The sequence below is a fragment of the Pocillopora damicornis genome, chromosome 12 (assembly GCF_964200805.1).
Source record: "Pocillopora damicornis chromosome 12, jaPocDami1.2, whole genome shotgun sequence".
NCBI lineage: Eukaryota > Metazoa > Cnidaria > Anthozoa > Scleractinia > Pocilloporidae > Pocillopora > Pocillopora damicornis.
In genome coordinates this window covers 8,517,498-8,540,777 of record NC_142681.1, presented here as the reverse complement: position 1 = coordinate 8,540,777, position 23,280 = coordinate 8,517,498, and the positions used below count along the sequence as shown (strand labels likewise).

Genomic DNA, 23,280 nt, shown 5'->3' with positions numbered 1-23,280 from the left:
GAGTTTAGGTGGCGCGCGGGCTGAGCACTTGAGTGGGTGGAGAGAGATGGATGCATTGAAGCAAAGTTATATGGACTGTTCCGCGAACTTTCTGACAGAAAACGAGCGAGAGAGCCGGCGAATGACAGAGGGGTTCTTGCGGTTGTCAGGGGAACACCTGAAGAATGACCACTTCTGTTTTCTTTAGCTTCTTTTCCCTCCATTTCCAGCAACTGGGAACCATGCACAGTCAAATGAGGATCACGTACTCCTCTTGCACTACGGTACCGTCAAGGTATTTTAAAAATAGTGAAAAACGAAGAAAAAGATTGACAATACAAGACCAGCTTTGTTTATTCTAATCATGGTGAAACAAAGGAACAACAACTTTTATGAGTAAAAATTCACTTTCTTGCTTTGCTATTCAAGAAAACGTAGAGTTGGTCATGAGCATTCGATTACGTTCCTTGTTCACACAGCATTAAAAGTAAGTTTCCTTTTCTTCAAGTTATTGACTTCGTCTTAATCGTTTCTATAACTCACAACAATCTTTTCTAGTGCAGCCTTTCGAACGAAACAAAGAAAAAATGTTTTCTTCTAGATAACGATCATTGTTCTCTTACTTCGACACTATTCCAATGAATTTGGTGTTTACCGAACAAAACAACAAAGCTACTTCTTTCTCTTTGTTATACCTCACTTGCCGTTTTATCTTCAATATCCACGTAGCTTTGTCTATCAGTATTTTTAAGGATAAAACGATGAACTACATGCAAGGCCAGTTACACTCGTATTACAAAAAAAAAATGCATTGACTTGAACTACGCCGACATCAGCCGGCTGGTCAACAACTGTATTAAGATTTCTTACGCAGCGCTCGGTCGGACCGTGACGAATAGCGTTGAGTAACAAGCGTGGAACCTCTGCAATTCGGCAACTAAAGTTCTAGTTTCTACCGGGAATTTTCAGGCTATATTACTGTAGCAAAGTGACATCGGCGAAAACTCTAGCTACCAAATTAGACAAATAAAAAATTACATAAGCTAGTAGTTACACCTCTAGAATCTGCAGCTCTTGGATGAGTTATCTGGTAAAGGTTTTCAGTGATATACAGCTCCGGACAGGAACAGAGCTGTCAACACGAAAACGACAGAACCAATAAAGTAGGGCCTATTCTGCTTGGTTCCTGAGGTTGTGGTGGTTGTCGCTGGGATGGGTGTGGTTGGGCATGCATTCAACGCCTCGAGGTCTTTCAAATAACTGTATCCAAGCAACGCCGTGTAGTTCTTAGCACTGACGTCTACAAGCTTGATCGTGGAATCTTTGAAAAGAAGATCTTTTCCGCCCCACTTGCCTGAGTCAAACATCCTGAACCCAGACCCGGTGTCGTTTCCATACTCATCTGATGCTTTTAACAAGATGCTAGCGTAGTTTGCTTTGTTACTGCTTCCCTCTCTCGTCATTACAGCATGAGTGGGAACTTCAGCTAGGTTGCACTTATCGTGGTTTCCAATTGCTGAAAAAAAAATTCAAGAAAAGGAAAAAGTTTTTTAAAAGTTTCAACATGTACCAAGAGTTTCCAGGTAGTGTCAGCGGTTATATAATGACGTGCCGAACAGGTACAGTGATCATGCACATCTATGCAAAAATTTTAGTCATATATTTCAAGTTGCTGTGTTGAGTATGTCAAAAAAAATGAGGAGGAAAGAAAGTAGTGACAAAATAAGCCTTTGGGAGGCAGAGAGCTGAGTTCTACGCTCATCGAGTTAAGTAAAAAACAGAACAAAAACAGTTTTGAGGCGGAATCTCTGAGATTGTGCTAACCGAAACTGAGCTGAAACTCAGAAAGAGCTAATTTAAAGAAGCCATCACTGATGATAGTTCTACTGGCTATTTTGACGCCAAAACATCGATGACCAACACGAGGAAATAAAAAAAACTCACACCGGCCCACATTACCTGTAAGTATAATCACTTGCTTCATTACGAAATTGGTTTGAAGGCTTAAATTATCGGAAAGTTTAAAAACTGGAACAATATTATGATTTATAACTATGGGAGGGCCGCCAAATTTGGTTTCAACCATTGAAATTTTTGAGAAACAAAGTACTCGAGAAATATTAATTCTAGTAGAAGTAGAACGAAGGAACAAAGAATTACTAATCTGATTTAAATATAGTTCATACCACCAGTCCCTCCGTCCTTGCACAGGTACAAGTAACCACTTGAATTTGCCGGCACGGTTGTATGCTTTACAAATGCCACTTCACCCACATCATCCATCAAGCACTTCAGGGCGCCGCTGTAACCAGAGTACTTTCCCTTATTAGTCCTGCATTCGTCTTTGCATAGCGCGCACAGGTTGTCGGGATTATCATTATTTTTATCAATATCGGGGTTCCTAACACCTAAGTTTAAAAAGTAAAATCATAAAATAAGTGAAATTCAATGACAAAACAATCGAAATCAGTTTATATCTATTCTAAATATAGATATATAATTTTTTTTCTTGATCGGTTGTAAGGTTAAGGTAAAGTCAGTATTCCAGCCAAGTGAGCTAATTCCGGTTTACTTGACATAAAGGGACTTGGAGTAGGCCCGTCCCAATTTTACTCGTTATGTCGAGGACTGGGGCGCACATTACGCTATTATGTAATCGTTGACTACGGAAATATGTCACTCAACCGGAAAGTGCACACCCAATTAGTTGTTAATCTGAAGCAATGTGATCTAAGTTAGCCTTTGACCGTGAACGTCCGAAGACCTTGTGAAACCTGTGATTGTTCATTAAAGTTATAAAATCGAATCTGTGACCTTCCTTGGATATTGACTCCAGCGGCGGCTGGAGAAATCCAGGATAGTTAAATGCTGGAAAGAGTTGCTCACTGGAACGGCAAAAAGTTGCTAAAAAATTGCCAAAGATTTTTCGTATATAGCGGAGCTTAGCTGTGGAACAACTTACATATAGACCTAAGGAAAGTATCTTCATTGACCGATTTCAAATCTAAATTGAGTCGCCACAATTTAAAGTAATATTTTAAGTTTAAGTAAATGTTTAGACACGGCCTAGATGAAAAGCAGTCTTTATTTTTGAAATATTTTTATAATTTTCATTATATATAGGTAAATAGCTATAGTCAGGTACCGGTATCTTAATAGACGGATGGAAATACCTTGTATGAATAAAGTTATCGTATCGTAATATAATTATATGATCAGGGGTAAACAGCGAAAAATTGCCGAGTACCAGGCTAGGGTGGTTTCCCGCATCGCATTTGATTGGTGGACTAACTAGTTCGAGTTTTCATAAACAATCAGAGAGCTAACTAAAACGAAGATGCCACAGATACACCAAGGATTGGCGAATACCAAAGTGTCTTTAATGCAACCTCGTTCCCAGGGTCTTCTTTCTTCCTCCTTCGAGAGAGGAAGAGAGAGGACCCTGGGTACAAGGTTGCTTCTGATACTTCAGCAAACTAATGACTTGTTGCAGATGATTTAATGACTTACTTGGTACACAGCTTTGTTTAAAATACTTCCCAGCTGATACGTACGGATTACAGCTGGCGTCTTGAGTCATGAATTTCTTGGCCAACAGTGTACCAACGGGAACAACCCAACTAGATGGTTTTCCCGCTCCTGTGTGACAAGATTTCTTTCCCTCCAGGTCTTCCAGGGTTTTGATCGTACTTTTGTTTTTTACGACCGCTACTGCATAGTAATAGGGAATACCAACCTCATCATAAGTTTCAGCAACCACAGGAGTCATCATGTAATCTTTACCTAGGAATATTAAATCAAGTCGTAGCTTCCGTAATCCGCGAAAAAAAAAAAAAAAAACATTGCGTGACATTTCACGCAATCTCCACTGTTTGATGAATACGGAACCAGCCGGGTAAAGTAACAAGATTAAACAGACTCACCTTAGAAGCAAGATAAATCATAATGGGCTTTCTTATCACAAACTTTTCCTTAACAATGACAATTATACCTGCACGAGATATTTCTCCTCCGTCCAACGTAATCAGATCAGCCTCTCCGTTTTTGATTTTTTTCATACAATTAATTGTACTATTATCCTGAACACAACTCGCGTTAACATTGGAATCTTTCCCCAGTTTTTCCAGAACAGTCTGAAACTCGTTGCATTTTTGCTGTTCTTTATCAGAAACTGTGCACCATCTCATTTGATAGGCTTGGCCTTGACCTGGTGATAGGTAAAACAAGATAAAACAAAATAATTTAGCTACCGTATTTTTCGGTTATAAGGCGCAGCATTTTTTCAAAGATATTTCGCCTGATCACACTTGAACTGTCTCAGATTCGGGGTGCGTCTTCAAACTTTGAGAAGGCCAGAAAGTAACATAGGAAAGCTGTTAGTGTGTACAAACGCTTCTCGTTTGAAGTTATTGATTTACAATGGTAATTAAAATGAGTTGAGTTTAAATAATATTTTAAATCGGAAACGAGATTTTAACAGTCTCTGTTCGATTTTAAATCACAAGCATGATGTCTGACGCCAATGCGACGAAAAGCTAATGCGATTCGCGAATAAATCGCGCTGCTGAGAGCCAATCAGATCATAAGCACCACAATGGATGTACTAAAAGGAGGAATTTGTTACGATTGTTTTCATTCAGGTACTTTTTACTGTCCTTTTGGTACTGTTTGTCTACAATACTTTTGTTCGGTAAATTCGTTCCAAGGGTCTTGTCTGTCCAGGCACGTTTGTTTCCAGGAATGAAGTTATGTATTATGGCGTAGATAATCCTTTTAGCTCTCACGATCTCATTGTTAATTCTCCCCTCTAGCTGCTACTTGTAACTTGGTGAAAAAGTTACAAGAATTTTGCGTTAGATCAAGACAGCAACTACTGATAAGTTCAAGTATTTCCATTACCTATTTGCTGGATAATGTACGAATATTATAGGGAGAAGTTACATTTTTATCACTTCCGGGAGTTAAGGGGTCAAGGTGAAATTAGCTGCAGAGGGTACCATGCTTGGTGGAAGGCGGCAAAGACTCTAGACCCGTCCCTTTCAACCCTCTTTATTCTATTTCCTCTGTTCTTAACCATTTCGCGATAGTTTTTCGAGCGAACCCGTAAAATTTTCGTGACATATGCAAATAGTTTTTAGCTCTGTCCACGCCGCTAGCTGTAACCTTGTTCTGATCACGTGCCCTTTTTTTTGGGTGAGGGGGCGGGGGGCGGTGAGGGGGTAACGCATTCAGCAAAATACCTTCCACCAGGGATACATGTGAATACACGCAAAGCCGTGCTTAAGCAAGGGAAACCTCGGGAGCGTAACAACATGACTATCTCTTTGATTTTGTCCTTGTAGTCCGGTAGCAGAGACCGGAAAATCGGGGTTTCGTTCAACCCACGAGCTAGAAAAGGTGTGACAGCTGATTTTATTAGACCAATACCTCTTGAGTAACGTTCACTACGTCGTGAAGTCGGAAAGTGGTATACGATCAGAGAGAAAGGGGGGTTTTTCTACGTTACCCCTTCGTCGGGGTGAAAACGAGGTTGTAAAGTGCATGACATTTTGTTTACTCCTTTTTTTAACACCCTTATCAACATTTGCGGTCCAAATACCCAGTTAGTTCAAAATACCTGCTTCATTGGTTTTTTATCATGAAGGGACGACACGTGACTCATCACGTGACATGAGAAATCCCTGAGAAACCCTTCAAAATATTAAATATCCTTGTCTTTTTATAATCAAGTATAAAATTTGATTCTCGGCCTTTCTTATCACAAACCTTTATCATTTGGCTGTCCAAAATAATCACTTCACCATTTACAGGTATTTTTTTCTTTGTTTAATGATGGAAGATGAATGCTTGGACAAGTAAATGACAAGACATGAACACGCTTCTAGTTTAAGATGATAGTGTTAAAGTTTTCAGGCTATCACTACTGTGAATCCTTGAAGAGCTAATATCAATTCTTTTCAGAAAAACGGTTTACATATAGTAACATAAGGCAGTCTTGAACAAGTTGTCCTCTCTATTTACAATCGACAGTTGCTAACAGTTTAAATTTTGCGAAACTACTACTAAAAAGCAACCGCGTAAGAACATTGATCGATTTACATAATGCACCTCAAATTGAGCGCACCATCCTGTTTCAAACAGTACGTTAGGGTTTTCAAGAGTAATAAACCATGTATGTGGTTATCCCTTTAACTCCCAGAAGTGATTCACATGTAACTTCTCCTTACAATATTCATCCACTATCCAGCAAACAGGTGATGAGAATACTCAAATGTATCAGGCAGAAGTTTTTATCTTGATCCGACACCAAATTCTTCCAACTAATTTACAAGGAAATGTGTTGCAGCAAGGGAGGGAGAATTAACAATCAGATCCTGGGAGTTAAAGGGTTAAGGAGGCGCCTAGCTATAGCTAGTCATAGTCACCATTTTCAGAGTCACTATCACAATACAGCAGTGTGCACTGAGGGTTCCGGGCAGGCTTCATCATCTGCCATGCAGGACTCTGTACAGGGAAGGCCGGTTCTAGAACAGGAACAACTTGCATAACACAATCTTCTGCATTGGCATGTGGTTAGTTCCAACAGACTTCTTGGTGCTGGGTCCTTGGTCATCAGGACAGGTTTCAACATTTCACCTTCTATTTACCAACTCTTACTTTCTGGTGGCCGTAGTTGCTGCATCGCTTTCAAAGCATTCCTCTATACATATGCCTGACAATTAGCTCGCTTGATGCGTTAGGTTAAGGCGTCCGTTGTAGGGGGTAGTACTTCGCCTCGCTGTTTCTTTTGGCAAAACATTACATACCTACACAAAGATAACCAGAATTCAGATTTTAAAGAATATATGTACACCTACAATTATATTTATACCGTTTCACTCTTTGCAAATCATATGTTAATATTCTAAACAGGTTTCTCTAATACATTTACCGCAAAATCTTGCAATAAAACTGAACAAGTATCTTGTAGAGTGAAATTCCGTGAGTTTTCCATGACCTTGAAGGACCTTTATTCCCAGACCATTTCCTGACTTGTGGCAAGATAAAGTAAAAGCCTGTACTTGAGCCACATTGCTTATCAAGCCAGAGTTTATCTTTAGCATGAAGCAACTAGAGGCCAAACCAAGGTCACTCCTAAAACGGAGAATAACATTCGATGACAGCGGGCTCTCGTTTGACTAGGCGATTCTTAGGTTCTCTTCAGGCAATAACAGCACAATGAAAGGAACCATCATTGTTTTAAAAAGGTTTTCTTACAAACTGAGTATTGTTCAGTGATAAGAGATCGTAAATTAGACAATAATGTTCGAATGATAAACAGAAAGATTGGAAACATCGTCAAAAACACAAAATGGAGTTTGGCGACTGCCTGACCGGTTATTCAAGACCACCCCCAGCACTTTTTTCCTGCAGTTTGCATCACGGTAATGAACAGATGCATCGGAAGAAAATAGATTGAAGAACCGCTGCAAAATTTTTTGAACTCCGAAAAAATTCACGTACTGACCTAAACTTAAAGGCAAAGTTGAAAAACATACCTTAACCAAACGTGTCATTTCAACTGTCCTGTTACTTCTGTGCCCAAAATTTCGCCTCTATCACTCCTTGATGACCACCATCTTGAGTACACGCGAAGATCAGTATCTATTCACTAATTTCCAATCGAATTATTGGTACATACGGCGAGTAATAACGGATAAACAGTGAACATTTCGAATTGGATACGAAAATCTTCGATTGACGAAATGGTCGCCATATTGTGTCGTAATAACTATCCCGAACTAATAACAAATTCACATATGTATCCAAATAGCGCCATTGTAGCTAGATTTACATTTCTGACGTCTGTGAAAAATTAATTGTATCATACTCTTGCAATTTCTCCCCCTCTCCAAAACGAAGAATCCAAATCAAAGATCGAAAATGAGTGATTTTCAATAGTTTTTGCTGAAATACCCCGTGACATTTGACCACATGTTACTTTTGGGGCTTCAGTCATAACATCTGGTGTAGTGAAACTGTCAGCGGAAGTTTAACATCTTATCTTACAGATCGTCTAAGGGCATATTACTCATTCTTTCAGTGCAAAATTTCGGATTCTAATTGCTTTGAAATTCCTTTCTCCACCATCAACTGAGCTCATAATTCTTTCCTTTAGCTCGCTGAATTTCTTAATATTTCTTTAGCATTGAAGCAGGCGCCATTCTTGTCTGAGATGGGATATTTGAGACAAGGTCACTCAAATCAAGTTGAAATGGGTGCGATTCGATCCGTCTCAAGTCTGGTTTAGGCAAATACTTGAAAATGAGATACTCAAAATTTCAATTGTATCAGCGCGATGCTCTCACGTACGCTGGGAAATCATAAAACGGATAATGCCAGACGTTATTTTCTGCAATTGGATGATTTCATGCGCGCGGCTGTAGAGAATGATAAGCCTTTCTAAGCCTTTCATCGCAACCAATATTGTATTGATGATAAGGAAGTGAATAATTAAAATGATTAAGTTATCTACTAGCAGCTGCGAGGCATTCTTAAAACGAATCTGTTCAGTAAATTTACATTGATTGAAAACAGGAATTTCAAACAACAGAAGGTCGATGAATACTGTTGATAGGTGTGTAATCAAAAGCGTTCGGAAATCTTAAAATTTCCGCGCAAGGAAAGGTATTGATACAAATGTAAACCATCACTGATGCTCAAAATAGATCGTCACAGCATTCGCTCCTCAGCTGAGTACAAAACAAAACACCACTTCGAACTCATCCTAGGATTTCAACTTACCAAGCAAAGCTACAAGAGTGCTGAGTAGAGTTAATGATCCAATCATGATACGTACACTGCACTGCAAGAGTTCTTCAGTCCTGCGATCCCGACTAAAAATTTTCTCTCGCTCCCCTCTTACTTTATATTCCCGAATCCCGGCCTTGTAATACTCTCAATCCCGGATCCCGAAAAACCTATCGGGAACCCTCCTTCAAGCTACACAGTCATGAATGGGTTCCCCTTCGACGCAATCTTTTGACAAGTTGTTACGTGGCGATCTCTGTAAGAGCGCTTCAGGGCATTTAGCATCGGAACAAAGGTTTCCCTCAAAATTTCCCCAAAAAATTATCTTTAGTGGCAAATAAACAAAACCACATTAGTTTATAGAAATACGTAAAAATAAAATTTTTATAGCTCTCAATAGTCAAAGCTGCAAAAGGTCATAATGATATGTAAGGTGTATAAAAAGCATTAAAAAGCGTTGCAATTTTGATATTCGTTTATTCGGAGGTTCATCAAAATTTATTTAAAAACACTCGCTAGACAGCTTTCTGAAATTAATCAAAAGTACTCTTTCGTTCTTGGTTGATATTGCTCAAGCCTAGACCAGACCATTGAAAACTCCACTTGATTTCTTCTAATAAGATTTTTGGTAGCAGAAAAATGTAAAAACTTCTTGCACTTACTAAGTTTCTTCGCCGTGGTGACTTCAAACTTTAAGCGATTTTGCTAGCGTGACAGCCGAATTATGCAAATTAATTCAGTAAGCAAACACCGACCGTTTTATATAACTAGCTTGATATATCCTAGATTTTAACAATTTTTAGTTGAAAAGATGGTAGGAAAGAGTTTCTAGACCACACTGATTGATATTCTAAATATTTTAAAAGGCCAAAATTTGACAAATTTTACTATCTAATGACGAAAGACGTCAACAACAACGTATCGAATATCATAATTTGATTAGCACTGGATCAACATTTCAATGGCAAACTCTTTTTTTTTTAAATTTGGCTTTTGTCATTTCATATTTGAGTTCTGACAGCTTAAGCTATTCAAAGCTGTATGAAAATCTCAGATCCAAACCACAGGATTCTATCCAGTGTAACTGGCGATAACAGCACATACTGAAATATACCGTGACCAGTGACTCTGTCACGCAATTCAATTGAGAAATTATCCTAAATTACCTCTCTCATCTAAATAAAGCAGCGATAACATCGTCTTTTGGCTCAGAATTCTTGTCGGCAGGAATAAGAGAAATTCTGTTTGTGCAACTGTTTATATGACAGTTTCTATTGAGAACTTTAGAGAGTTCTCGTGGAAAAGGACCCCACGTTTCTTGCGGAAATAAATTATTTCGTTGCGTGTCGCCTCATTTTTCCAAAATTAGCCACATTTACGTTGTAAAGCGCGTAGTTTTATCAAATGAGATTCAATTACCTCTCTCGGTACTGGTTTGTTTGCGATTGATGACACTTAATTCTTCAAGCGGTATTCGCAATAAGATGTCCTGTTTTCGTCCGCGCTCCTCAGAAACTTCGTGCGGTGACTCACGAGGAGTTCCAGGTTTGTTTAACTAGCCTCAGTGTACTGATTCAGTAGAGAGTCATCTCCCCTTAATCCATTTGTCAAAAGAGAGTGTCACGGAAGGAGAATTTATCCCAACAAGGGCTGGCCTGTTCGATGTAGAAGACTCAGTTATGGCAAAAATGTGGGCCTGCGCAAAGCATAGGCACACTTAAGGGAAGTTCTGGCGCCAAAGATCAGCGTGCTAGTATTCCACACACCCTGGTAGCGATTCCAAGGGGGCAACGAGCCGGTATTTTGTCAATTTGGAAACGTTAAAGGGCCTTTCTAAGATGTACGGCGTTCTTGTACAAGCAGGTTCAGGTAGGAGCAAGTGATTTCAAATAAGTGGCTCATTTCAACCAGTCTCTACCGTTTTCTCCCCAATTGCTCGTTCGTATATTAATCCACTTTTTCCAACGTCCAGTTATTTGTATCAACTGCCGCAACAAGCACAATGCCTCTGTGAAGGAAATGCATTAGGTCCCTTTGGAATCCACTGAGAAAGAAGCAAGTGATTCTTGCACTTATGTGAGGTAAAAGGGTTTCTGTAAATAAAAAGCGTTTGATATTGATGCATGCGGTTGTGTACTTAAGCCAAGATACATAACCTTTTTCCAATAAAAAATTGTTTTTTGGGCGGTAATTGTCAACAAGTAACCTAAGTAATAATCATGGCTTACTGGTGTCTTGCCTGTTTCAAGGATCTCGAGGTACTTGCCTTTGGTCACGTTAATCGCAAGACGCACGTCAAGACATATATGTTTGTATTGATTCGGTTTTTGTTGATATTTTGTAAACTACAAAAAAGATGCTCCTAGTGCTAAAACAGTTAGCCTGCCTAAAAGGCCTGTAGCAAGCATCTGAGAAAACAGACACCATGGCTTTTTCTCGAGTGACTTCTCGTTCGTACGTTCTAGTTTTAATCACTCGCACCCAGTTGACTTTGAGAGCCTGTTGCCCAGCTTATGGGTTAACATTCATCTGAAACTTAGCATCTTTTACCGAGGGCCAAGCAAAGATGCTGCTCTAGAAAAGTTCAAACGGGCCATGAGCTCACCTATTACACCAAGTTCTTTCGGGCTATCCCACAGCATCAATGATGAAATGTGGACTCCTTCAGCCGTGTTGGCGCTTGACGAAAGCACAGACATACAGGATTTCAGACTAGCGAGACGAAATGTCCAAGATCCAGTTCAAGTCTTTAATGCATGCATTGATAGCCTCAGCGATGCTGTACAAAAGCCCAGGATTACATATTTGGAATCCCAAGCAGATTGTTGGGAAAAATGGTCTTTTCCTGAAAAATCTGAATCTGTTCAAAAAGCTGGGGAAGCGTGCCAGGTGGTGTGCGATGTCATGGCTCCAGGAGATGGTAAAGCGTTATTCCAGGCGGTCGCGGACCATGAGCAGCTGGAACGGAAGTGCAAGACAGTTATTGATGTTGGCCTTCAACCCTTATGATCGCTTATCAAAATACTCTCACAAAATCACTAAAGACTCAAATACTGAGTATTTATCGGCGCTAATAGATTCTCAGCCAACGAACTTAAACGCATACATCAGCCATTTGAAAACCTCTCCGATAGACAAATAAAGAAAGCAAGAGCACAGGCGAAGTTTGAGGAGCCTGGAGTGCCTATTGAAAAATCCCGCATCACAGAATCCGTATACATCAGCGTCAGCTAAGCCACCTCTTAGAGTTCACTGTGAGGCCACATTACCATCAAGACGTAGCCTACGGTACTCGCATCATCAAACTTGAGGGCGGTGAAGAGTTTGTTACACCTAACGTGTTGCACACATCATTGATCAATACATGGACCATTGCAAAGAAACTGGATTTCAACCGATAAGTAAACTCACGATGTAGAGAGTACTTGAAGTTCAAGAGGCCACACAGAGGAAATCATGGCGGGATCTAGACAATACTGCTGCTGAGGGAGTGGATGGTTTTAAGGATTTTTCCTAAGTTATAGACGGACTGGAACACGTGGGAGCAGAAAAGGATTGGTGTAAAGAAGTTCGGAAGAGGCTTCAGGAAAGCAAGTTGTATTTGAAGACTAAATACCGTAATCACTGCAAAGAGGATGAAAGCAAATGCGCCGATCACTGTATGTTCTTTGCACTGAGCGATGCTGGTGACACTGACTTTCAGAGAGCATGCAGTCACAGTCCGTGTGACTGCATACTTTCATTCTTCATGCTGCATACTGCATATGAAGTGTGAGGATTGTGAGAAGCTGAAAAGTGTTCTTGAAGTAGTAAAAGGTGCTATTTCTAAGTACACAATGCAGTTGGGTAAGGTTCAAGCAGAAGACCGTCTGTATGAAGCAAACAATGCTGCCGCTAAGATCTTAGAATGGAAAGGGCATATCCTGAGAACAGAGAACCCGGATCACTGCAAGCGGCAAATTCTTGATTCTTTGAAGGGAGATGACGCATTTATAGTAGTCGACTGAGCAATGAAGTTCATAGCCATGAAGTTCCGGGAAAAACAAGCAGAATGGTTTGCCAAGAGAGGAATCAATTGGCATGTGAGTAGCGTTGTTGTAAGACAGGAGGAAAGCCTAGAAATAACCTGCTACGTACACCTTCTTAACAGCTGTAAACAAGACTGGTTTTCAGTGCTGTCAGTCCTTGAAAATCTCTTTTCACCGTGAAGTTACAAAATCCAGGAATAAGAAAGGCTTTTCTAAGATCAGAGGAAGCAGGTTGCAATCACAATAGTAAGCTAGTATCATCCTTACGAGAGCTCGGACATCGCCAGGGAATCGAACTTGTGAGGTACGATTATTAAGCCACAGGCTGGAGAAGATATGTGTGACAGGATTTTGTGTCCGTTAAAAGCATCAATAAGGAGATACTGCAACGAAGGCCATGATGTTGTTTCTGCCAAAGACATGCATACCACCGTGGAGTTGAAAGAGAGGCCGGTTAGGGGTATGACGGCTTCAGTGTGCATAGTCCAGGAACAGACCTGGCCTCTTGAAATTGACAAGATTGCCAATTTCAATAGCCTACACAACTTTGATTTTACACAAGAGGGTCTGCGCAGTGTATAATGTTGGAACTGGGAATAATAAAATTGTAATTTGTCCACAGAAAAAGACGGATCTCGTGGAGGAGATTCTATTCTTCCCCACTACTGCTCGACGATTTGCGTCAGCAGGAGAAAGCAAAGGGGATGGTGATGATGGCAACGATAGTTCCTCACAGTAATGCCCTGAGCCTGGTTGCGATGAAGATTTAAGACCTAGGCCGACTTTGACCAACATATGAACTTACTAATGGTATAAGATACTGATGAGAAATTATTTTGTAGGATATGACTCCCTTTGATTCTATGCGCGTTTTTTAAATATTTCTCCCTTGAGGTATTTCTCTCCGTAACTAGTTTTTTTTGCATCTACTCTTTTCTACTCATCTTATCAAGACACGTCCCACTCTTATTAGCTCAGGCTAAAAGGTTCATTGTGATGTATCATAGTGTTTTACGTTTAATAAAATGTACATTATGTGAAGCGAGGGGAAAACAATTTGAGCAAGAAGAGAGTTTGGGTGGCGCGCGGGCTAAGCACTTGAGTGGGTGGAGAGAGATGGATGCAGTGAAGCAAAGTTATATGGACTGTTCCGCGAACTTTCTGACGGGTGAACTTTTCTGAAAACGAGTGAGAGAGCCGGCGAATGACCGAGGGTTCTTGCGGTTGACAGGGGAACAACTGAAGAATGACCATTTCTGAGCCTCCTTTCCCCCCCCCCCCCATTTCCACCAACTGAGAGCCCTGCACAGTTAAATGAGGATCACGTACTTCCCTTACATTATCTGTACCTTTAAGGTATTTTAAAAAGAGTGAAAAACAAGCTGACAAAAAAAAAAAGACCGGCTTTGCTTATTCTAATCATGGTGAAACAAAGGAAAAACAACTTTCATGAGTAAAAATTCACTTTCTTGCTTTGTTATTCAAGAAAACGTAGAATTGGTCATGAGCATTCGAATACGTTCCCTGTTCACACAGCAGTAAATGTTACAAAAGTATGTTTCCTTTTCTTCACTTCAAGCTTTTTTAATTCAGCCTTTCGAACAAAGCTTTCTTCTAGATTACGACTACAGCTCCCTTACTTCGACAGTATCCCTATGAATGTGATGTTTACCGAACAAAACAACAAAGCTACTCCTTTCTCTTTGTTATACCTCACTTGCCGTTTTATCTTCAATATCCACGTAGCTTTGTCTATCAGTATTTTTAAGGATAAAACGATGAACTACATGCAAGGCCAGTTACACTCGTGTTACGAAAAAATGCACAGACTTGAAATACGCCGACATCAGCCCGATCACCAGCTGTGCCAAGATTTCTTACGCTGCGATCGATTGGACCGTGACGAATAGCGTTGCGTGAAGCCTCCGCAAGTAGGCAACTAAAGTTCTGGTGTCTACCGGAAATTTTGTATTACTATAGCAAAGCGACATCAGTGCCAAAAACTCTAGCTACCTAATTAGACAAATAAAAAATTATATAAGTTAGTAGTGACACTTCTACAATCTGCAGCTCTTGGATTAGTTATCTGGTAAAGGTTTTCAGTAATGTACAGTTCCGGACACGAACAGAGCTGTCAACACGAAAACGACAGAACCAATCAAGTAAGGCATAATCAGCTTGGTTCCTGAGTTGGGTGTGGTTGGGCATGGATTCAACGCCTCGAGGTCTTTCAAATAGCTGTCTCCAAGGAACGCCTTGTAGGTCTTACCACCGACGTCTATAAGCTTGACCGTGGAATCTTTGAAAAGGAGATCTTTACCGTCCCACTTGCTTGAGTCAAACATCCTGAACACAGACCCGGTGTCGTTTCCATACGCATCTGATGCTTTTATCAAGATGCTAGCGTAGTTTGCTTTGTTACTGCTTCCCTTCTTCGTCATTACAGCGTGAGAGGGAACTTTGGCTAAGTTGCACTTAACGTGATCACCAATTGCTGAAAAAAAAAATTCAGGAAAAGGAAAATAATTGTTAACAGTTATAACATGTACCAAGAGTTTCCAGGTAGTGTCAGCGGTTATAGCGGAGCTCGCAGGGCGTAGTCCCGTAATTATACAAAATAGTAGTAACCCATCAAGCCGAAAAAAAATTGGATGTACGACCGTACGACCGTACGACCGTACAACCGACCGTACAAGGTGCTACTTTTAGCATGCGCAGCTAACTGTACCACGGGCACTATCTTATAATCAGTCCTCTACACGGACACGGAGAAGTTAAGAATGAAAATCCATTAATATTACCACGCACTTTATCCATAGTAGGGGCTTTAGTTTTGTTGAAGAGACGTGCGGGAAAAAAAAATATGCGGTCTCCGCTTTTAGGTTTGCCTAAATCTATATATTATAATGACATGCCAAACAGGTACAATGATCATGCACATCTTTCCGAAAATGTTAGTCATATATTTCAAGTTGCTGTGTTGAGTGTGTCAAAAAAATGAGGAGCAAAGAAAATAGTGCACAGACAAACGAAGTCTTTGGGAGGCAGAAAGCTGAGTCCTACGCTCATCGGGCTAAAGTAAAAAACAAAACAAAAACAGTTTCGAGGCGTAACCTCTGAAACTGAGCTAAAACTCACTCACGCTGGCCCACATTACCAGTACATTACCAGTACGAAATTGATTTGAAGGCTTAGATTATCGGAAAGTTTAAAAACTAGAACGAAATCATAATGTATTACCAGGGAAGGGCCACCAAATATGGCTTCAACTATTGAAATTTTTGAAAAACAAAGTACTCGAGAAATATTAATTCTAGTAGAAGTAGAACGAAGAAACAAAGAATTACTAATCTGATTTAAATATAGTTCATACCACCAGTACTTCCGTTCTTGCACAGGTACAAATAACCACTTGAATTCCCCGGCACTGTTGTATGTTTTACAAATGCCACTTCACCCACATCATCCACCAAGCACTTGAAGGCGCCACTGTAACCAGAGTACTTTCCCGGATTCTTGCATTCGTCTTGGCATAGCGCGCACAGGTTGTTGGGATTATTATCATCTTTATCAATATCGGGGTTCTTAACACCTAGTGTTAAAAAGTAAAATTATGAAACTAGTGAAATTCAAAGACAAAACAATCGAAATCAGTTTATATATATATATATTTTTTTTCTTCTTTTTTTTAATCGGTTGTAGGTTAAGGTAAAGTCAGTATTTCAGCCAAGTGGCCCATTCAGCTCAAGTCCCTTAGCATAAATTGGGCCACTCCAAGTCCCTTAACATAAAGGGAATTGAAGTAGGTCTGTCTTAATTGTGCTCGTTAAGTCGAGGACTGGGGCACACATTACGCTATTATGTAATCGTTGACTACGGAAATATGTCAAATCACCGGAAAGAGCAGACTCAATTAGTTTCCAGTCCGATGCAACGTAATTTAAGTTAGCCTTTGACCGTGATCGTACGAAGACCTTGTGAAACCTGCGACTGTCCATTACAGTTATAAAATCGAATCTGTGACCTTCCATGGATACTACCTCCAGCGGCTGGAGAAATCCAGGATAATTAAATGCTGGAAAGAGTCGCTCACTAGAATGGCAAAAAGTTGCTAAAAAATTGCTAAAGATACAAAAAGTTACTACCTAATATTCAAAAGTTGCTACCTAAATTTCATGATATTTTTATATATAAACGTTAATTAAAGGCCTTCTTTTTTCGTTATTTGCAATAATTGCTAACATCGGTCAAGAATAATAATTTGAAACTTAGCTTTAAAGAGTTGCTCGAAAACATGAGCGACACCTAAGTCGGAACAAAACTCAAGGTTCATTTGACGTCCTGCCGAACGTCATTTTTTGCCAATTATCTGTGATACGAAACGTTGGGCTTATCATTTGAGAAATACCGAAAACAAACAAGTTCTTACTAGTTCTTCCACAACCTCGAATTGATTATCTCAAGGGAAATTTTTCGTATATAGCGGAGCTTAGCCGTGGAACAACTTACCTATAGACCTAAAGCAAGCACCCTCGTTGACCGATTTCAAATCTAAATTGAATCGCCACGATTTTAAGTAATATTTTGAGTTTAAGTAAATTTTTAGACACGGCCCCTATGAAAAGCAGTTTCTATGTTTGAAATATTTTTATCATTTTTATTGTAAATAGGTCAATAGTCTGGTATCTTAATTGACTGATGGAAACACCGTGTATGAACAAAGTTATCGTAACGTATCCTATCGTAATATAATTATGTGATCAGGGGTAAACAGCGGAAAAATCCCAAGTGGTCCTGGCTAGGGTGGTTTTGCGCATCGCATTTGATTGGTGGACTAAGTAGTGAGAGTTTTCGTAACCAATCAGAGAGCTAACTAAAACGAACAGTGGCGAAGATGTCAGAGACACAATGCAACCTCGTTCCCAAGGTCCTCTTTCTTCCTCCCTCGAGAGAGGAAGAGAGAGGACCCTGGGAACGAGGTTGCTTTTGATGCTTTAGTAAACTAATGACTTATTGCGGATGATTTAATGACTTACTTGGTACACAGCTTTCTTTAAAATACTCTCCAGCTGATACGTACGGATTACAGCTGGAGTCTTGAGTCATGAATTTCTTGGCCAACAGTGTACCAACGGGTACAACCCAACCAGATGTTTTTCCCGCTCCAGTGTGACAAGATTTCTTTCCCTTCAAGTCTTCTAGGGTTTTAATCGTACTATTCTCTTTTACGACTGCTACTGCATAGTAAGAGAGGCTGTCACCATCACCATAAGTTTCAGCAACCACAGGAACCATCATATAATCTTTGCCTAGGAATATTAAATCAAGTAGTAGCTTTCGTCATCAATCCGCGAAGAAAAAAAAACCTTGCGTGACCTATCACGCAATCTCCACTGTCAAGAAAACTCTACTGTTTGATGAATACGGAATCAGCCAGGCAAAGTAACCAGATTAAACAGACTCACCTTAGAAGCAAGATAAATCATAAAGAGCTTTCTTACTACAAACTTTTCCTTAACAATGACAATCATACCTGCACGATATATTTCTCCTCCGTCCAGAGTGATTAGATCAGCCTCTCCGTTTTTGATCTTTTTCATACAATTAATTGCACTATCATCCTGAACACAACTGGCAATAACATTGGAATCATTCCCCAGTTTATTCAGAACAGTCTTAAACTGGTTGCATTTTTGCTGTTCTTTATCAGAAACTGTGCACCATCTCATTTGATAAGCTTGGCCTTGATCTGGTGATATGCAAAACAAGATTACACAAAGTAATTTAGCTACCGTATTTTTTCGGCTATAAGGCACAGCATTTTTTCAAAGAAATTTCGCCTGATCACATTTGAACTGTCTCAGATTCGGGGTGCGTTTAAGGCCAGAGAGTAACATGGGAAAGCTGTTAGTATGTACGAACGACTGTCGCTTGAAGTACATATTTGATTTACAATGGTAACTGAAATGAGTTGAGTTCAAATAATATTTAAAATCGAAAACGAGATTTTAATAGTCCCCGGTTCGATTTGATTAAATATAAGCTTTTGGTAAGTACTAATATCTTATTCAACCAGTCACACAATAAAGGAGCGTGAAATCTAAAATAGGATGTTTTTTGGCGGGAAAAAAGACGCCAATGCGAGAAAAAGCTAATGCGATTTGTGGATAAATTGCTCTACCGAGAGCCAATCAGATCACAAGGGCCACAATGGATGTAATAAAAGGATGACTTTGTTACGATTGTTTTTATTCAAGTACTTGTTACTGTCCGTCTACATTCCTTTTTTGGCAAAGTAGTTCCCAGGGTCTTGTCTTTCTGGGAACGTTTTCCCCAGGAACGAAGTTATGTGTTATGGCGTGGTTAGCCCTTTCAACTCACACAATCTGACTGTTAATTCTCCCCTCTTGCAACTACTTGTGACTTGGTAAGAAGGTTACGAGAATTTTGCGTTAGATCAAGATAGCAATTACTAACTGATAAGTTTAAGTATTCCCAATACCTGGTAATTTAACGGAGTTGAAAACGTAAATTGACCACCGTAAAGAATTAAAAGGCTGAATTTGGAGCTTTAACCCTTTTGCTCTTGAAAATACTCAAAATTTGCTCATTTTTAGTATGAAAGTCATTTTCAAGAGCGATTTTCTTAAAACCCTTACCACGACAAATCAACGCACGGCAAATGGCAGATCAATCTTTTCTCTACCAGAATCCGTTCTAATTTCGGAAATTGGCTAACGGGATCCTTTTCGGTTAAGAAATTTTTAGTCGAAGCTGCGTTCAAAAATGGTGCGTTTTGAGCGAGCGAGCCATTGTCTTCGGCCCAGCCATGAACAACAATGCACTTGTTAAACTTAACAGTATCCAATGCTTTAACCCTTTCGCTAGTAAAATTATTCACAATAACCGCGAATTTCAAAACTGCCACGTGAATCTACTGTGAAACCTTCGCTTTACAGACAAATCATGACGACGAGCATCGACCAGCAAGCTGTTAGTTAGGTCGGGAGCTCTTTTCAGAGCTCACTGAATTCCTGATCGTCCTGCAATCCGTATGCGATCGGAAGCTGATGATCAGTTCCAGTCCAGCGATAGCACTAGCATGAAAAGCTCGATAGAAATAGCGAATTTGTTCATGTTTGTTGTTTGTTCGTGTGCTCTACTTCGTTCGCTTTTCCTTTCATCGGCTCGAAAAAGCTTACGTTAGAGCGATTTACAGACTTTATTTTGTACTTCATTTTCGTTAAAAGAAATGTTTCGATGAGACAATCGAATCCTAGTCGGGAAATAATGGAAAACACCCGCTGTTTGTCAAACTACCGTAGACTTGATATGAAGCGTAATGTTTGTTGATTAAGTTTTGGCGAGATATGAACAAATAATTTTCTCTGGTAAATATCGAACGCATATGGCCATTACAAATTGAGCGCTTGAAATGGCCAGGTTCAAATTGGGGCGCTCTAATTGTGATATCAGAAACAATAGATGAAATAGCAAGTTACGATCGAGGTCTTTGTTTCATAACTCCACCTTGACAAGCTAATGAGCTAAGGCAGTGTTCTCTTCGGAGGAAAGCGCGCGTGATCCTCGACCAATGAAAGCCTTGCTGTTAACGCTTCGCCGCTAATGTTACAGATCTAGAATATTTTCCTCACTGCAAGTAAATGTCGCGAGAACAATAGGTATTCTGCCCAAGGCTTGGTTCTCTGTTCTCGACCATTTTACTATGGGTTTTCAAGCGAACCCGCAAAATTTCGTGAAACATGCGAATAGATTTTAGCTCTGTCCACGCCGTTAGCTGTAACCTTGTTCTGATTACGTGTTAATTTTTTTTCGGGGGGGGGGGGGAAGGGGGGAATTGATCGCATTCAGCAAAATATCTTCCACCAGGGATACATGTGAATATATGCAAAGCCACGTGATCACTAAGAAGCCGTTACAATTTTTCTCTAAGGAAAAAAAAAACCTCGGGTGTGTAACAACATGACTTAAAGAAAGTCGACAACTCTTTGAGTTTGTTCCTGTCCTAAGATGCTTTGGAAACATAAGTTTATCTTTCCGGAGAAGAGGTCGAACAATAGGGCCCTTATCGCATATCAGACTTCCGCCGTACATTTCACTCACATCCCTGCGGGCTACGTTTGAAGAATTTAACGAAATGTTATCCCTCCACCATTTCTAACATCCGGGCTGGGTTGTTCAAAGAGCCTGAATTTCAGCAAAATGAGGCAACGACGTTAGAATTCTTTCGTTTGACTTTCGTGGAAGGAAACAAAAATGATCGCGACCCAATCTCAACAGAGCTAAAAATCACTTAAATCGAATCAAAGACATGTAAACTACATAAGCTGAGGGATAACGCAAGATCAAATCCCTATTGGTTTGATATTAAAAGCTGATTGGCTGAGAGAGTCGCGCGACTTCTCTCGACCAATCGCAGTGCATGGTAAAGCAAACCAAAGCAATCCCTGATTATTTTCAATGTCATCTCTGCAAACAATTTGACGCGGCTTCAACTTTAGTCGAAAGCTTTTGTAACATATTCACATACGCATGCAAATAGCGCCATCTTAGTTACATAGACATTTCTGACGTCTGTGAAAAATTGATAGTAGTATAGTCTGCCAATTTTCTCCCCCTCTCCAAAATGAAGAACACAAATCAAAGATCCAAAAAGGCGTGATTTTCAGTAGTTTTTGCTAAAGTACCTCGAGACATTTGATCGCGTGAAGATTTTGGGCTTCAGTTAAAACATCCGGTGTGAATTGAAACTGTCTGCGAAAGTTAAAAATCTTGTCTTACAGATAAATCTAAGAGCATTTGACTTGTTCTTTTCGTGCAAAATTTCGCATTCCATTTGCTTTGATATTCCTTTCTCCACGATCCACTCAGCTCATTCTTCTTTCCTTCAGCTCTCTGAATTCCTTAATATTTATTTAGCCTTGAAGCAGGCGCCATTTGCGTCATATTTGAGACAGGATCACACAAATCAAGTTAAAATAGGTGTGATTCGATCCGTTTCGGGTGAGGTTATGGCAAATACTTGAAAATAAAATACTCGGAATTTCAAGTGTATCAGCGCGATGCTCTCACATTTGCGAGGAAACCATGAAACAAATATTCGCGAACGTTACTTTCTGCAATCGATACTTTATGCGCGCGGCTCTTTAGAATGATAGGCCCTTCCATTACACATCGTAACAAATATTGTATTGATCATAAGGAAGTGAGAAATGTAAATGATTTAAGCTCTCTACTAGCAGCTACAAGGCGTTCTTAAAACGAGTCTGTTGTATGATGCATAGATTGAATACAGGAATTTAAAACAACAGAACGTCAACGCTGAGCATTCGGAAATTTTAGAATTTCCACGCAAACAAAGGTATTGAAACGTAAACCATCGCTGACGTTCAAAATTGATGGTCAGAACATTCACTCCTCAGCTAAATACAAAACAGAAAACCGCTTCGAACTCATCCTAAAATTTCAACTTACCAAGCAAAGCCACAAGAGCACTGAGTAGAGTTAATGATCCAATCATGATGCGTACACTGAACTGCAAGCTACACTCTGCAAATGGAGTCTCAAGACGTCTTGTGTCTTAAAGAAAGTCACGAATGGGTTCCCGTCATCCCCTTCACTGCGATCGTTTGACAAGTTGTTAACGCCTTTCGACGAGAGGCTGGGAACTAGTCAAGGATTAAATTCTCCAGAAACCATATAATTTCTATGATGCATATGATCTTATGAAACTAATCACGTTTTGAGATTTCAAACAGTATTTTGTCCTTTTGTCGGGGACTGGGACTCACATTATCACATCGTGTAATCTAAGCTTTGACTACAGAAGTATGTAAAGTATGTAAACGCGTCCGGAAATACACTCCCAATAATTTCGTAAAACCGAAGCGTTGTCAGTTCTCTTAACCTTCACTCGCGAACCTGCGAAGACCTTGTAACCTCAGTTGTGTTTATTAAACGTATAAAATCCACCTCGAGACTTCTCTTGGATACTTTCTCTTACGGCCAGAGAATTTCAGGAAACTTTTGATTAAAATTCGACGAAGAACGCCCCCAGTTTGAATCTCGTCTAGCACTCGTACTCTGGCCAGTAAGTACCTTTGTCGTAACTAAGTCTCAAATCTGTTGTTTTTCTTCTCTTTTCTTCGAGATCTCGTAAAACTTTTACGAACTACTCTGAACTGCATTACAGATTTTGTCGATATCCAGGGCAGCAGCTGCGTTATTCTTAAAATGGTACCGTCTATTGTCAAGCTGAATTGTGGCAAATTTGAAGACAAACTACGGTGAGGTTATTATTTAAAACTCATGACCGCGGTAAGACAAATAAATTTTTATGAATACTTCTCTGCGGTTGCGATAGAAATGGTTGGTCCCTAGAGCGTGTTTCATATCAAAGTCACCAAATGCTGACTAATGTATGCATTGGGTGCGCATCGAGAGATCAGCTTACCAATTGAGA

The 23,280-nt window shown here is 39.9% G+C and overlaps 1 protein-coding gene across 5 annotated transcripts; it reads right to left on the bottom strand.

Annotated features, from left to right (window-relative positions):
• Positions 1-308: 308 nt before the first annotated feature.
• Positions 309-23,236, bottom strand: LOC113669171 (melanotransferrin). 5 transcript variants are annotated; one of them, XM_089189837.1, is made up of 6 exons: positions 8,764-8,986; positions 6,405-6,785; positions 3,971-4,186; positions 3,490-3,762; positions 2,166-2,387; positions 309-1,495 (listed from the first exon to the last, which is right to left on the bottom strand). In XM_089189837.1, exons 2-6 carry the CDS (start codon positions 6,523-6,525, stop codon positions 1,080-1,082), a joined length of 1,248 nt encoding a protein of 415 aa, XP_089045963.1. In that variant the 5' UTR covers positions 6,526-6,785; positions 8,764-8,986; the 3' UTR covers positions 309-1,079. The 5 variants fall into 5 exon arrangements, with proteins under 5 accessions (XP_089045963.1, XP_089045962.1, XP_089045965.1 ...); XM_089189836.1 differs by lacking the exon at positions 8,764-8,986 and adding an exon at positions 7,518-8,290; XM_089189839.1 differs by lacking the exons at positions 6,405-6,785; positions 8,764-8,986 and adding an exon at positions 22,293-22,580.
• Positions 23,237-23,280: the final 44 nt, after the last annotated feature.